This window comes from Convolutriloba macropyga, chromosome 15 (genome assembly GCF_964194025.1).
Source record: "Convolutriloba macropyga chromosome 15, txConMacr16.3, whole genome shotgun sequence".
Taxonomy (NCBI): Eukaryota; Metazoa; Xenacoelomorpha; order Acoela; family Convolutidae; genus Convolutriloba; species Convolutriloba macropyga.
The window spans coordinates 46,294,159-46,310,485 of NC_134482.1; the positions used below are offsets into that span (position 1 = coordinate 46,294,159).

The 16,327-nt window shown below is 35.2% G+C and overlaps 1 protein-coding gene across 1 annotated transcript in view; it reads left to right on the forward strand.

Annotated features, from left to right (window-relative positions):
- Positions 1-3,073: 3,073 nt before the first annotated feature.
- Positions 3,074-16,327, forward strand: part of LOC142354441 (DNA repair protein XRCC1-like) — a 75,883-nt gene continuing 62,629 nt past the window's right edge. Inside the window, exon 1 of the mRNA XM_075406734.1 lies at positions 3,074-3,195. Coding sequence (XP_075262849.1) covers positions 3,145-3,195 — 51 coding nt within the window. The 5' untranslated portion in view covers positions 3,074-3,144. The remainder of the gene's footprint in view (positions 3,196-16,327) is intronic.

Consider the following 16,327-nt stretch of genomic DNA (forward strand, 5'->3'; position numbering starts at 1 on the left):
GTACGAACTTGTATGATCTTTTGTTTTCACTGGGCTACCACAATTGAATAAATTGTCCACCAGTTACTGTTTTTAGCTAGTAGTATCAGCTTCGCCCCTTAAGCAGAAAGTTTCCCTTAGTTCTTGTCACAAATAGCCTTCTATTTTTTCGCTATCAGTTTTGACTCCAAGATTTTGCTTCTCCGTTGCACGTTTCTCAAATTTTAAAAGTAGCTTATAGAATCTCATTGCTCAAAGGAAGCTTGATTTTGTACTTAGGTTTCCCAAGTGTAGTCGGATATTTTTCAGTTTGGGCAGACGGACGCCGTTTTTTGGTTATGAAAATAAAATATCGAAATTTACTAAGGTGCAATTAGCCTTTTTATCATAATTAACGTGAGATGGCCGTTAGGGGCAAATGAAACTTTTTTTAGGCGTTGAAGATTGGTTACTGAATTGTTTCTAGAGAGAAAGATCTTCAATAGCCAGTGAAAATTGTCTAGTGTCTAAATATGTTACTGCATTGTTTTTCGTTGAATAGAATAATTAGCAAGATAATAATATCCCGAATGTTAGGAACTTTTCAGTAAAGTTTGCAAATTTTTCTTAACTAAGTTTTTTTCTTAACTATTTCAATCGTTTTTTAATAGCCGCCCTCATCTTCTCATCCGGCTTTTATAGCACTCCTAATTTTTTTTTTACTTCGCCGAACAAAAATGTTTCGCTTTACCTCATTTTGCCGCTTTTTCAACAGTTTGCGTGAAATCTTTTTGACTTCTCTAGGCTGGTTTTTCTCTTCTCTCATTCTGCTTAGTGATTTTGAACATTAGTTGCTCAGCAAAGCAATTTAAATTGAACAGAGTCAGTATAAATAATTGAAGTCAGAAATAGAAACGGGATAAACCCATCAAGCCCAATTTTAGATGCCCGCTATTTGAACGTCGTTCCTATAAGTCTTTGTTACCTCATATCTCTTAGTTATCTCTTGTAATGCTTTTTGGTATTGATAGTAGCCCCTGTAGCCTCTCTCTAAGAAACAGAAGTATGTTGAACTACGAAATGCCATCAAAGTAAATCTTTCTTTCAAAAATTTTCTTTCAAAAATATTCTTTCAATCCCAATCATGCTTATTGGAATCAACGGCGGCTATTTTTCGGCAATCTGCCGGGTATGTTTATCGATCTGTATGGAACAGTAAAATTTTTTAGATGGCATAAAACTGGGTTACTGGAGGTTTCTAGAGACAATAAAAAGTTTCTGAAAATTATCACGAAGTTATCAACTTTGCTTTAAATTTTGCATTTCTTCGATTTTTTTCTCGTTTGTTTTTTTTCAGTGGCCAATATCCCCCCTCTTCCCTCTCCCCCCCCTCTCTAAAGGTCTTTAGTCAAATGTTCTGAGTGACTTTTCTCTCACTAAGAGCTTTTGCTAGCGTGATGTCATTTCCCAATCTCTTATAGCAAAAGCTTTTAGGTCACTTGTGTGTTTAATTTTTGATCAAACGTGACTTACCTCACTCCACAAAAACACTTCTTCAAAGACACTAATATATGTAATAAAGGTCCCCGATACAAAGACTTACTTTGTCAAGGAAATCAATTTGTGCAATAAAGTTACAAGGTCCGTGATAAAATGCTTCTGCGGAATGAATTTGAACGTGACATTTTAAATCATCAGTGAATGTTTTTCAACAAACTTTTTAAGCGTTTGCAGTAACTTTTTCAACCCATTTCTGTATCTGTTTCTATCTGTATTCTACTGTAAGTTTTTTGCAGCTATTCTGGCAATCTGCCGGCTATGTTTTGTGCTTTAATCGAAGCTCCTAAGTGATCTTTGCCCGTTACCTCTGCAGGCCACATTCCTCATCCCCCCTCCGATTGAAGCAGAAGTACTATTTGGTCAAGTGGCTTTATGACCTGAAAGCGAAAGTGAGTCAAATTGTTGTATGAACTCATTTGTTCTGAGCGAGCAAAGTTTTTTTGATCATGCGCTTTGTTCAGTGAATGACTTTTCGACTTTGATTTAATCGTTTTTGGGTTTTTCAGTATTTTTTGGTTTGCAATTGATGTCATATACAATGCAGTACTTAGACTTTGCTAGAATCAGTTTTAGAATTTTTGACTGATATTTAGTTTTTGTGAATGTTTTTGGGTCTAGGTTCTTGATAAGAGATTTTTTGTGCCGGTGAATATTTTTCTATCCTACGAATTTTTGCCAATTTTAACATTATAGATATGCTTTTAGTAAACATGTAGTGGCAGTTGAAAGTTATCATGAAAGTTAACAAGATATCACAGTAGGTTTCTTCTGTCAAAATTATTTCCGTAGTTTCTTTTTGATTTTTTGAGTCATTTTTTTATTTCTAAGTTGCCTTGCTCGTTTTTATGTTTGCTAGTTTCAATGGTTTCAATGCTCAAAACTTTCACGTTATGAGGTATGTTTTTAGCTTACGTTTTCATCAAATCTGGTGAAGTAAAGAATATCTGTTTTCCAGCTAAGATGATGGTGCCGGCTGTATTCACAGTTTTGGCTGTTGAAGTTCCGACTCTTCGAGTCGCTTCCGGATTTCTTCCGGCCGTGTTTTTTAATTCGTCGTCGATTTTTGTTACAACTATATGACATTGCTCTCACTTCATATGTGCTTTTTGTTCATTCGTTTATGCAATGTCAACTTAATTGCGTGCGTGACGTCATTTTTACTTTTAATGGTGAGAGTCCCTTCCAATTGTCAACTGAATTCGCGTGGGAGACAATTGCTTCGTCCATTAAGGTAAAATTAAAATTTTTCAGAAACAGAAATCGGTAAATCGCCGAGCAGCTTGTACAGTTCTACTGGTCTCTAATTGTGTAATGCACTGAAACTGCTGAGAAGTCACAAAATCATGGTGTAAAGTGCATTTTTGCGGGTTTGAACCTCTCACTTTGAATCTATGAATATCCCACTATTGTCAATTTTTACCCTTCTCGAGGCGATAAGACGAGGGCTGTAAAGTGAGAAATAATATGCATTATTGTTTGTTGTGATAATCAAATTTGTTAATACGGTCACGGTATGTGTGGACGTTGCCAAGCTGTCCAATGACATTTCAGGTAGGTGTTGAATTCTTGTTATTGTCCCTCAAGTACAGTCACTTCTGTGAAACTAGTCAACTGTCCTGTCTACAAATGCCGAGGGTGGCACATGATTCTGTGGTGTCTGTGTCCTCAGAACACCCGGTAAGTCAAGATTCACGTAGCTTGACGGAAGGCGTTTGAATAGTCTTGATGGGCAAGTATTGAACGTACGCGTTAGAATCATTTATTAACATCAACATTTTTTATCCTTAAAAGTTTTGGATATTGGATTTTCTGCCCAAAATGTTGAAATAACCGCACCCCTGAGTTTAATAAACAACCGTGCGTTTACTACTCGCACATGTGTTTTTTGGCAAATTTTTGTTAGGTATTTTCATTGATTTAGTTCACAGTTTTGCAATTATTTGTTGTTCTACATTTAGGACCTTGATTTGCGTTGAATAGACCCTAAACCTTGAATAGTATAATTGAAATTAATCGCATTAGTAATTGAAATTAATCGCATTAGCTATTAACAGCTGCAAGGCTATTATTGGTTTTCCTCTTGGTTTCTTTTACAATCCAAGAATGTGGTTTACTTTTGTGCTTTTTAACGTCTTTACAGACTCAATTTGTCTTTTTACGACTCAAACAGATTTGGTGGTGTCCTGTATTTAATTAATTAAGTGTTTCGGAACTGAAACAGCATTTAAAACTCTGATGCACATGATGAAGCAGCGTTTAGGGCAAGTGTAATTGAAACAGAGTGTAAAATTATGATGCCCATTGCAAATAGTTTTCCATGATTGGCATTTTCGCAACAGTTTTTAATCTAACGCTTTTTTGTTGGTCCAAATGGTTTGTCCCTCATATGAACAGGTAAATGAACAGGTAAAAGCACAAGAGTTTTTAAACCTTTTTTCACAGACTTCTAGATGCAATTTTGGGCTATTTTAGGCACTCTTTCTGTGGTTTTCATGTCCTTTTTTATTTTGTCAATATGGAACGCAACTTTTTTCGGTTCCTTTTAGTACCTTTGGTTGCGGTCTGTTTTTCTGCCCGCTTTTTTGTTTTTGAGCAGTTCCAGAGAACTGTTTATGGTCAATTGCTTATTTAAAAGTTTTCTATACGTATCGTTATTAAGAGGCGACAATACAGTGTTTGATGTGCCTGTTCAGGGTGACTTATGTCAATCATTCTTGTTTTGTAACGAGTTGTTGCTTTTTTGGCAAGATTGCAGTTTATTGGCTCGTGTGTTTATGTCTTCTGTTGGTTGGCACTGACCAAACAGAAATGATTTGCCGAAGTGTTAGTTGCAACAATTAATGGGACAGCATTAGTAAAATATTTTTCAGAATTTTTATTAAGATGTTTTTTGCATTCTTTGCCCGTCTCTTTCGTTGAGTCGCTTTGAATCCTCCGTCCCTCTTATTTTTGTCTATCCTATGTATTATCAGTTTTTCAAGATAGAACGTATCTCGCGGCCAGTTGTTTTTTGAAAATGCGACTTGTGGTGCTTTATGGGAGAAAAGTTAGAAGATGCCGTTTTCTGTTATTTTGTTCTCAAATTGGTTAGTATTATGAGGGAAAGAATAAATTTTTCTGTAATTACCTGAGGGTTGAGACAATTTCCTCTTCAAGTTGTTTCTGGAGTCTTCAGTCTATTTTCTCTTTCAATTGGTGGCTCTTTTAACATGATGTAATGTCCTAATGCACGTTCGTGAAAACAAGTGTTTTCGTCTAATTGCAGAGGAAATCAAAAGCAGAGAAGATTTTGTTTGTAGTTTTGTCTCAGAAAGAGCAAGGAAACATTTTCTTAAAGGGATGTCTCACATATTGGCAGTTAATAGTATGCTTTGGACCTTTTTTGACCGTTTAATTTCAAAATTTTAAGATGAAATTTTGAACTCTGTCTTTTTCGCCATTTGGACTTTTCCAAGCAGTTTTTGCCTATTATTTTTGACTATCCTGCAGGCTATAGAGATTTTGTTGTTAACAGTTAGGCTTTCTGGTAGTCTAAATGACTTTTTAAGTAGACGTGAATAACTTTGTAGTTTTTTGCTGTATTCTATGGGATTTGTTACTAAAAAGAGACAGTGGAGTGTTTGATATGCCACATTACTAATTAAATTAAATTAAGTGTTTAATGGCTTTTTCTGGTTTTGATTTTGCTTTTTTAATTTTCTGGTTGGTTTTTGCTGTTTTATTTGTCTTAACGCCCTGGTGTAGTCACTTATTGTGTTAAAGTATCCAAAGTTTCTTTGGAGAAATTTTTTTGCTGTCATATCTTGTTCTGACTCGTTACTGTATCACTGTAGACAGTTGTATAACAACAAAATGTGATTAGATCTCGTTTTTTTTCTTCGAATGTTTTTATTGTATTAGCTAGCTTCTGAAAGAATCGGTGTCACAGATTGAGAACCATTGATTTGCAACTTATAGATTTTTGGTAAAAAAGTCGATTCATACTTCGATTTTTTGGTCATTTGATTTGTTTTCCTCATTAGTAGTCAGGCTATAGTTTTTGGAAGAGGTCGCAATTTGTCTCTGACTTTGAATTTTTCAAAACTGGATAGACTAGTGAAGCCGATTCGTCATAAGAATTCATTAGAGGCAATAAGTTGGTCTTACTAGTCCTTCAGTTGGTTAGTTGCCTATATTGCGAGTAAATCCCAAATTGAAGTTGAAATAGTCTTTTTACTATCTCCTTGAAATTCATCGCATTAACTGTTAAGACGCAAAGCTGTTATTGGTCTCCTCTTGGTTTCTTTTTATTAAAAAACATTTGGTGTGTTTTCTGTCTTTTTACGAGTCAACGTGTAGTTATGGTGATGGTCTGGGTTTTAATTGGGTTACTGTTTCTGAACTAAATAGCATGTAAAACTCTTTTGCACATAACAAGTCAGCGTGTAGATCAAGCGTAGTTGAAAGAGCATATAAATTGTTGATGCCCATAGATTTTTTTCATGAGTGGCTTTTTAGAAGTTTTTTTGTACCCGTTTTAGCACAACCTTTATTGGTTCATATGGTTCGTTGCTCATATGAGCAAGTAAATGCAATTTTGAGTGTGGACCATTTTTCACAGATTAGACTTTTAGAAGCAATTTTGAGCTTTTGCTATTTTAAGCACTTTCTGTGGTTTTCATGTCCATTTTTAAATCTATGTATCGAATATGGAACGGGAGTTTTTTTGGTTGCATTTAGTAAAATTGGTTGCTGTTTATTTTTGTTTTCTGTTGATTTCCGCTATTTCATATTTTTCAGGAGTTCAGGATTTGTTGTTATTTATTCACTTGTTTTTATTCAGTTGCTCATTCAAAAATATTCAATGCGTTACTAAGTGCAGAATATAGTGTGTGATGCGCCTGTTCATCTTGAGTTATGTCATTATTTTTGTGTTTTATAACGAGTTTTGTGTTCATTAGTTGAGACTGCCATTTTAGTTGGCTCGTGTGCTGTATGTACTGTTGGTAGTCACTGACCAAACAGAAATGATTGGCCGACCTATTTGTTGCATCATTTGCTGGGACATCGCAAGTTGTAAAAATATTCTTCAGATTTTTTAAGGGAATGATTTTCTCGCATCCTGTGCCCGTTTCTTTCGTTAATTCTCTTGGAATGGTTGACGGTCTATACTTTATCAGTTATCCAAGGTAGAGAACGTATCCCGCGGTTAGTTATTGCCCAAAATTATACGGTATTCTTTTCTGTAATCTTTTACTTAAATCCATTAGTGTAGAGGAAAAGAGTTGTATAAAATTTGTGTAATTACTTGACGGTTGAGAGAAGTTCTGTCTCGAGTCGATTGCGGAGTCCTAAGACTGTTTTCTTTTAATCGGTGACTTTTTCACATGATATAATGTCTAATGTCGCACGTGAATTTATTCTAATAGCTGACTTCAATCAGTATCACAAGATATATTGAGATCCATTAATTTTGAGTCTCAGCTTGTTGAGATTTATCGAAAAAGGTGTTATCAGAGTTGATTTTTTTGGTCATTTCTTTTACTTTTTGATTGCAGTCAGTTTTGAGTGATGCAAATATTTATTTGGCGGTGGTCAGTGTGAGGTTTTACTTTGAGTCGGTTCGAGAGCCATCAGGCTATGTTTTCTGAAAATATTTTACACATTTTTTTACTTCGAGCTTTCAAAACTGGATAAACCGTAAAGCCCCGTGGTTATTAGGCTTCATTAGGGGCGGTATGCTGGTCTTTGTAGTCTTTCAATTGCTTAGTTTGCTTAAATTGCGAGGAACTCCTCAATTCAAGTTAAAAATTCTAATGAAGTTTTTTTAGGTCTTGTTTTTGAATCACGTGTTAGATTTAGCAGCTTAAATGAGTTTTTGAGGGCATTAGCTTGCAGAAATTTACCAACTTTTTGCTGTTAACAAAATCTTCTGATTTATTTTCTTTTGTCTTTTTTGCCTCTGATTGTGTCTTGTATGGACAACTCGTTTTCTGCTAGCTTGAATTTCATTTGTTTTGTTGATTTTGAGAAGTATTTTATCTGAACATTTTGCCGTATGTTTCAAGGAACCTTTAAAGAGGCTTCCCGACTATGTTACGTGATGTGCGGAAAAAAACAAGAAAATATGCTTTAACAACATCTCGAGGTGCATAGGTCTAAAATTGAAATGAAAATTCTCTATTTTTAATTTTTAAAAAATGAGGCTTAAAAGGAAGAAGGGAAAATGTCTGACTCCTTCAATTTTAATCTGAATTCCCTGGACAGTTTTTTTTTCAAATATTGATGGGCACGTCAGTAATGGAGCTATAACAATTCACGAAGAAAATTAAGGCTATTTATATTTTTCATTGTTATGATAAAAGATGAGCGACGTATATATCAAAAATGGACCTTTTAATAGGTACCAGCTTTTACAAATCATATCTTGCATAACCAACACATTAAATGAGGCAACCAGTTTTTTTCGCCCACGAATAGAGACCTGCCTGCACCGTGACGTCAGATGAGACTTGTCAACCAAACCTTTTTTCTCTTTCCGTTTCGCTTTTAGGACTTGTCGACCTGTTCATTGTTCATTATCTGCGCCATTTTTTCTTTCCATAAATGCTCTTGCTGTAGCAGTTGCTGTTTGTTTTTTTATACTAGGATTTTTTTTGCATTCTTTGCCCGTCTCTTTCGTTGAGTCGCTTTGAATCCTCCGTCCCTCTTATTTTTGTCTATCCTATGTATTATCAGTTTTTCAAGATAGAACGTATCTCGCGGCCAGTTGTTTTTTGAAAATGCGACTTGTGGTGCTTTATGGGAGAAAAGTTAGAAGATGCCGTTTTCTGTTATTTTGTTCTCAAATTGGTTAGTATTATGAGGGAAAGAATAAATTTTTCTGTAATTACCTGAGGGTTGAGACAATTTCCTCTTCAAGTTGTTTCTGGAGTCTTCAGTCTATTTTCTCTTTCAATTGGTGGCTCTTTTAACATGATGTAATGTCCTAATGCACGTTCGTGAAAACAAGTGTTTTCGTCTAATTGCAGAGGAAATCAAAAGCAGAGAAGATTTTGTTTGTAGTTTTGTCTCAGAAAGAGCAAGGAAACATTTTCTTAAAGGGATGTCTCACATATTGGCAGTTAATAGTATGCTTTGGACCTTTTTTGACCGTTTAATTTCAAAATTTTAAGATGAAATTTTGAACTATTTGTCTTTTTCGCCATTTGGACTTTTCCAAGCAGTTTTTGCCTATTATTTTTGACTATCCTGCAGGCTATAGAGATTTTGTTGTTAACAGTTAGGCTTTCTGGTAGTCTAAATGACTTTTTAAGTAGACGTGAATAACTTTGTAGTTTTTTGCTGTATTCTATGGGATTTGTTACTAAAAAGAGACAGTGGAGTGTTTGATATGCCACATTACTAATTAAATTAAATTAAGTCTTTAATGGCTTTTTCTGGTTTTGATTTTGCTTTTTTAATTTTCTGGTTGGTTTTTGCTGTTTTATTTGTCTTAACGCCCTGGTGTAGTCACTTATTGTGTTAAAGTATCCAAAGTTTCTTTGGAGAAATTTTTTTGCTGTCATATCTTGTTCTGACTTGTTACTGTATCACTGTAGACAGTTGTATAACAACAAAATGTGATTAGATCTCGTTTTTTTCTTCGAATGTTTTTATTGTATTAGCTAGCTTCTGAAAGAATCGGTGTCACAGATTGAGAACCATTGATTTGCAACTTATAGATTTTTGGTAAAAAAGTCGATTCATACTTCGATTTTTTGGTCATTTGATTTGTTTTCCTCATTTGTAGTCAGGCTATAGTTTTTGGAAGAGGTCGCAATTTGTCTCTGACTTTGAATTTTTCAAAACTGGATAGACTAGTGAAGCCGATTCGTCATAAGAATTCATTAGAGGCAATAAGTTGGTCTTACTAGTCCTTCAGTTGGTTAGTTGCCTATATTGCGAGTAAATCCCAAATTGAAGTTGAAATAGTCTTTTTACTATCTCCTTGAAATTCATCGCATTAACTGTTAAGACGCAAAGCTGTTATTGGTCTCCTCTTGTTTTCTTTTTATTAAAAAACATTTGGTGTGTTTTCTGTCTTTTTACGAGTCAACGTGAGTAGTATATAGAGGGACCGAGGTGCCCGGGGGAGGTGAAGACCCACATGTTTTAAGATATGCTATAGCGGTTTCAAGTCATTTCGGTCTTCATTGAGTTATGGTATCAATGTATAAAGATAGGTAATAGATTTTACATGTATTAAGATTAGAGATATAAAAGCAACGTATAAAGATAGTTAATAAATTTTACATGTATTAAGGTTTGATTTTCGTCAGTAATGTATAAAGATAGGTATTAGATTTTACACGCATTAAGATTGGAAATAAGACAAGTTGGTAGTGAGTTTGACCAAGGAGCGAGAGGTCAGTGTTTCGAATCTCGGTGGGGTCAAAGTTTTTTGCACCCATAAAGAAAAAAATTGGTCTAGACTAAAGACCATCAATTAAAGTGCCTCGCATGTCGTTCAAGAGCATTTCTTTCGACATCTGTCGGTTTATGTTTTTCTTTCACGATGAGTCATCTTTTTATGCTATTGTTTTAAGTTACTTGGTAACAAACAGTGCTCAATAAGACTAAGTGCAAGGCAGAAAATTCTACAGTGCTAATACACTTTCAAATATTCTGAATACCACCTGTGTTGAGAATAGCCTAATTCTAAATAATGCGTTTTCTATAAAACGTTTATCGATCAAACTCATGATTGTTGTAATTTATAGTTTATGAATCACATATTTATCATGAACGACGTCACAGCAAACTATAGCTAATTTTGATTTTCACAGACTGTACAGGTAAAAAAGATTATCTCAATCAACTGATAAAAAAAACGAAATAATCAACTTAACTAAGGGTTAAATGGAATAAAAATGAATCAAAATAGACCTCTGATGAACTAGTACATGGTCTCCTTATATGGATGTCTACATTGATGCACTGACATTATTACTTTATATCAGTACAGTAAGCCTTGCTTGATTTTTTCATCCAGGGTTGTCTCAGATCTAGCCAACACCTTGCGAAATGAGTCAGAAAACTTTTACATGCTCAGATTGAACTTTAAAAACCCGGTTCGGGTTTCCCATCAAGAATGATTACTTTAAACAGTGGACTCATCAACTTGAAAAAAAACTTTATTACGATCATATCACATGTTCACAAGCGTACAACTGATTTAAATGGATAAAATGAATGAAAAAGAATCAGAAAGTTTAGATCATTAAAGGTGTCGTATGAATTCCATCTGCATCCACAATTCGTTTTGGATAGAAAAACGAGAGTCCTTTTTTTGTTTGTTCATAGGTTAGAATTTGGTGATCTATAGTTCTGAATCCTCTGTTAGTTGAGGCTATATTCACTGCATCGTCCAGGACTCGTCTGTATTTCTGTAAAGGTCCATCACTGTTTTCTTCCAGAACACTCTTGTTGAGTCCTTTGCTGCTAAACTTAGTTTTGTTCGTTACTGAATTATAGCAACAGTACGTTTTGCTACATAAACATAGCATTTCAGTACATCGGAATTCTTCTTTGAATAATCCAGGCTCACGCTTGTCATGTTTTATATGTTTATCGCAACAAGTTCTTGGAAAAAAATTACTTGTACTATTAGCATGAAAAAAATCCGTACAGTCATTACTTCTCATCTCATTCCAAATACTCCTCATTTCTGGTTTAATGCATTCATAGAGATTTTCATGAGCCAGTGCCAGATACAAAGAATCAGTGTCCATTTCAAGCTCCTCGAATTTCTGAACATCACAGAACTTGTCAAAGAAGTTATAGTAGAGCTCCAGCATTCTCAGTTTTGCATACTGTAAGATAAAGAATCCAACAATTATTGGTTCACGATGCTCAACAGTGCATTTCACAAGCTCAACCTCATATATATCTGTCGAAACGTTGTTCAATCTTCTAAAAAGACGGTTATTAATAGCTTTATGCGTCTTTTCATCGTTAAGATAAAGAGTTTCTGTGTGTCGAGTTCGATCCATAATCTGATAACCATACGAGCTGTTCCCAAGTAATTTCATAGTTTCAGCAACAACGCTAGAGTCCGGATTCTCGTCACCTTCTCGTCTTGCATCAACGACAGATTGTACGAAACCGTTGAAACATTTTTGTGGGGTATACTCAATGAATCTGTGGATTTTGATACAACGTAGACCCAGCTTCAAATAAAACTTTAATAATGGTGTTATAACTATTCCATTGTTTAATTTGTAACTCGAAATTAACATTCGTTGTGGTTTAAGCAATAACGCGTTTTTTTCAGCATATTCCAGCATGAATTTTCCTATATTCTCTCGTCCAACATCACAGTTTTTGAAAATTGGAGGAAAGTTTGCAAATCGTTCACGAAGTTCTTCAGGAACTTCTAAATCACACTGTACATATCCGAATAATTTATCTTCCTCTATCCTCGCCAACAGTTTTTCACTACTCAAGGGTAATTTGTAAGGGAAATTTTTTCTAACATGGTTCTTCAACATGGAATTCGCTTGAACAAGATCCCACCATTCACACTCTCTCATCTCTATAACTTTATATCCTTTCTTTTCTAGGTAAAGCTTTCGTAACTTATCGGATTCACGTTTCCAGATACCAAACTCAAATTCATCCTCACTAACATTTGGTTGAGTTTCCCTACAGGGACAGAAATGGTAGTAGCATCCAAGGGCTTCAAAAATTGTTTGGCAGTGACCACAAAAGCCATCCACAGTAAAAGAATCAATTTTTTTCTGTCTTCCAGTCGTATAGAAGCTCTCAATAGTACATTCGGGTCTGTTTGCTTGATAGAAAGACATTACCATGTTCTCAAACTTCCTGATTTTGTTTTGACGAGCTTTGAACTTTTCAAGATCGCTATCAAACTCCCATCTAGTGTAGAGTCCAGTTGGCATCGCTTGGCACATGGAGAAAGGGTACAATTGGCTAGCATCTATTCCGACTATTGCTCTACAGATATTGTTTGACCTCCGGATGAATGTTTTGTCTACAACAGCTTTCCTCGTAAACACTATTGATGGACCACCAGTCATTTCACTTCGTATTTTCTCATGCAAGTCTTTGTCAGCTTCGATGAAAGGGTAAAACTTTCTATCAGTCGATTTATGAAGACAGATATTTGCCAAATTGGGTAGTGTACACCCAAGCTTTAACATATCAATTTTCTGATCGTGATAAAATTTCATCATTTTCTTCATTGCTTGCAAAGTTGGTACAACATCTTTGTTGTTATACCAGCGAAGGAAATCGCGAAAAGTTTTCATTTTCTCCATCTTCCACAACTTTTCAAGGAGAGCATAATTCTCTTTTCCAGATAAAGGTTTCTCTTTCAAACCCAGTTCTCGGAGAACTACCGACTCCTCTTTTCCAGATTTAATCAACTTTTCAAACTGAGCGAAATCTTTTTCCAGTGGATTTAGATTTTTCAGTTTGCTGAAGAAGGAATCATAGGGTGGAAGATGATTGCAGTCAAGTTTCGTCGACGAATCGAACCATTCATATGGAAAATATCCTTTTGTCTCCTCAGATTGATATGCTTTTAGAAAAGAATCCAGTGATGTTGCTCCACCAAGAAAGTTCAAAATATCGAGAAACTGAATATCACCGAATTTGAAAGAAATAAATTGATTTGCCTTTTTGATTACCGTAGGTTGAATAGCTCTATCGTTAAGGAGATGGGGAATAATATACGCTTTGATTAAATTTAGGTCATATTTTCCACTGTTGAATCCAAAAACTGGTAGAGTGTCAACATAATTGTTGAAATGACGCTGGAGATCAAGGAGTTGCTTTTGCTGGAATCGTAAAAAATTTTTAGTTGCATTACTATCATCTGTTTCACTACTGATGTTTGGTTGAGTTTCGGAAATAATTTGCAGTCTGGAGGAAACATCACTCAACCTAGTTTTGATCTCTGCTTCCACCGCCAGGAACTTGGGTTTCAAGTCCGCTTTGTTTTTTGCTGCTAACATTTCCAGTTGAGCTACAAATGATATGATAAGACGATTAGGATCGTTTTCGCATAAGAAAACTGGTTCGTCCAACAAATTTGAAGAGATTGATACCGATACAGGTACATGAGTGCCAATCCATGATGTTGTCAGTGTGTTATTGGCTTCCACTGATTGAACACATATTGCTTCGAAGTCGAAGACAACAAAATTTCTGAAGAGAGTATAATCCTCTGGATAAGTGATTGAGAAGTTGTCAAGCTTCTCAAATAAAGTTTCCCGGAACGAATAAGCACCCCGCGGATAGATATTCTTCACTCGTTCTTTACAAGTTTTCAAATGCCGGTTGAAATGACCTGAATGGTTGAAAAACACATCACAGCTGGGACAACGAAACTTCTTGAAGAATTTGTTGATATCATTAACATAACAGATGTGATTGTTATATCGAAGCAGTTTAATGTTTTCATCATATCGTTCAACGCTGCGTCGTACAAGTTCACCAATAATTTCACCATCTTCAATGTCAAAATCATAGATGAAAATGTTTTGTTTGATTTGTTCTTCAATTATTGGAATTTGATCAAATGAAACACCTGTGAAGTTTTCAGGGTCGCAACCACTTGCAGTAACAAAATTGTGAAAAATTTTTATTGCCTGTAGTTCAACATCTACTGATCCAAATAAATGAATAGCAATTGCACGGAACAAACACAAATTATCGTTATACGGTTCATCGTGTCCATTTGAAAGCAGACAATTTACTTCAGGGTTCCTTAACAATGGCTCTGGAAGAGGCGAATCAGTGCAACCCATAGGTATATTCGTAAGAAGCGCTGCAAAGACAGTAACATTTGTAATTACTGTGAATTGCCATTTTGAGTTTTGGCGTTCCTGTGTACATGTTTCAATCAAGTCAAGTTTCTCAATTTCGTTCTGGATGTTTAATAAATCGTTTTTATTGCTTAGCAGAAAAGTTCGGTCCAGCAGTAAATTATTTTCGTGCGGATAATAATATCGGTAATCGTTTGTCTCTACATTTCGCAAAATAAACCCCAAAGCTATGTTAATTTTGGCAGCACAGTTGAGGTTTGCGAAAACTTCATTGAGTTTTTCGTTGATCTCTTTGGTGTCCAAATTCGATAAACTGAAGTTGAAAACTTCCTGTCTGCCATGCTCAGCATGCATATCATCAAGTAAATGCTGACAAGCTGCCAGTTCTTCTTTCAATGATTCGCTATCGTTATCAATTTTCTCCATAATCTCACGAACACGGTTTGTGCTTGAGGACCCAACTTTTGTGCTAGCTTGATGTGCTTTTTTGCGATGCAGTTGAAGTGAGTAGAAACTTGGGAACTGTTTCTGACAGACAACACATTTGTTCAGTGTATTACGAACTTTTGCGCCGTGAGCCTTCGCAATATGGTATGATAATTCTGCAGCATTTTTTGTCGCAAAATTACAATTCTTTTTCTTACAGTAAAGAGTGCCCATCATACATGTCTTCCTGTGGCGAGCAATATTGGTCTTTACAACAGATTTTCCACATTTTTCGCAGTTGATGGACAGGTTTCGATCTTTTGCAGGCATTTTGTTATAACTGGGTAAGTTTAACTATGACATGAACAAATAGATGTTTTATTCTTGTCGGAAGGTATTGACAACTGAGTCCTAGAAAATGAATAAACAAATGTCTCTCAAGTTCTGCAGAAATTCAAAGTGTATTCACGACTACATGCGAGCAATTAAGTTGAAATATTTATTTATGTTACTAAAAATAGATTTCATTTCGAGTCGTCAACCAATCACAGCAAAGTTTGCAAAACTTCGTGAAATTGCGACAGCCATTATTCGTGTACACAACTTCAACAAATCTGATTTGTTTACCTAATGTCTAGACAAAATTTATTCGGTTTGTTTACTTAATGTCTCGGTTTGTTTACTTAATGTCTAGACAGAATTTGTTTACAAGCACTAAAAATAACAATGTAAAGAATTTTCGTCTTCGAACGACCTTGAAATTTTCTTTACACCATGTTATCAACTCAAACCCAATAATTCATAGACGTATATCACTATTTACTCACTCAGTTTAGTCTCTGAATATGGTTGAAGCTATGTACGAAAACAGTCCTGAATACTTCAAAAAATTTCAAAAACGATTCAAATACACTATTTGTGACACAGAACCAAAACCTCAAGATTTTGGAATAGAAAATTATGCGTACGGTTATCATTCGTCTTCGACTATTATCGATGGTTGTTTGTTTGGTTCCAGTCATTGGCATATTATTTTTGAAGATACAGGTCCGGAAGATAATATTGTTTTTTCTCCGTATGCTCCTGCAACGATACCTTGCCTTGTGACTTGTTTTAAAATCCTTATTTTGCCTACGGAGAAAAATTTTGTCACTCATGGTGCTATTGTCTCTCGCTTACATGTTGCTGTGGAGTACTTGTCAAAGTTTAATCATGTTTCAACCAACAAAACTAAGAAACAACTTCCTCTGCCTAACCCTGTGAAAAGACCCTCAACCATTACTACTACCACTTCTAACAAATGTGCTTCTACTATCCCCGATGTGACTGTAAAACGCTTTTGTCAACTAATGCTTGGTGAACATTCATCTTCTCTCTATCAGATTATGGATATACTTTTAAGTGGGCAGGGAAGATTTGTACGTGAGACTTCAGACTATTTAATAAACTTTCAGTTCTGTAAAAATTCTACTGTCTAAAATAATGCTGTGATAGAACAATTAATTCAATTTCACTCCATATGTTTTAAAAATGCCAACAATTGCAATTCATTTACATCAGGTACAAATGGA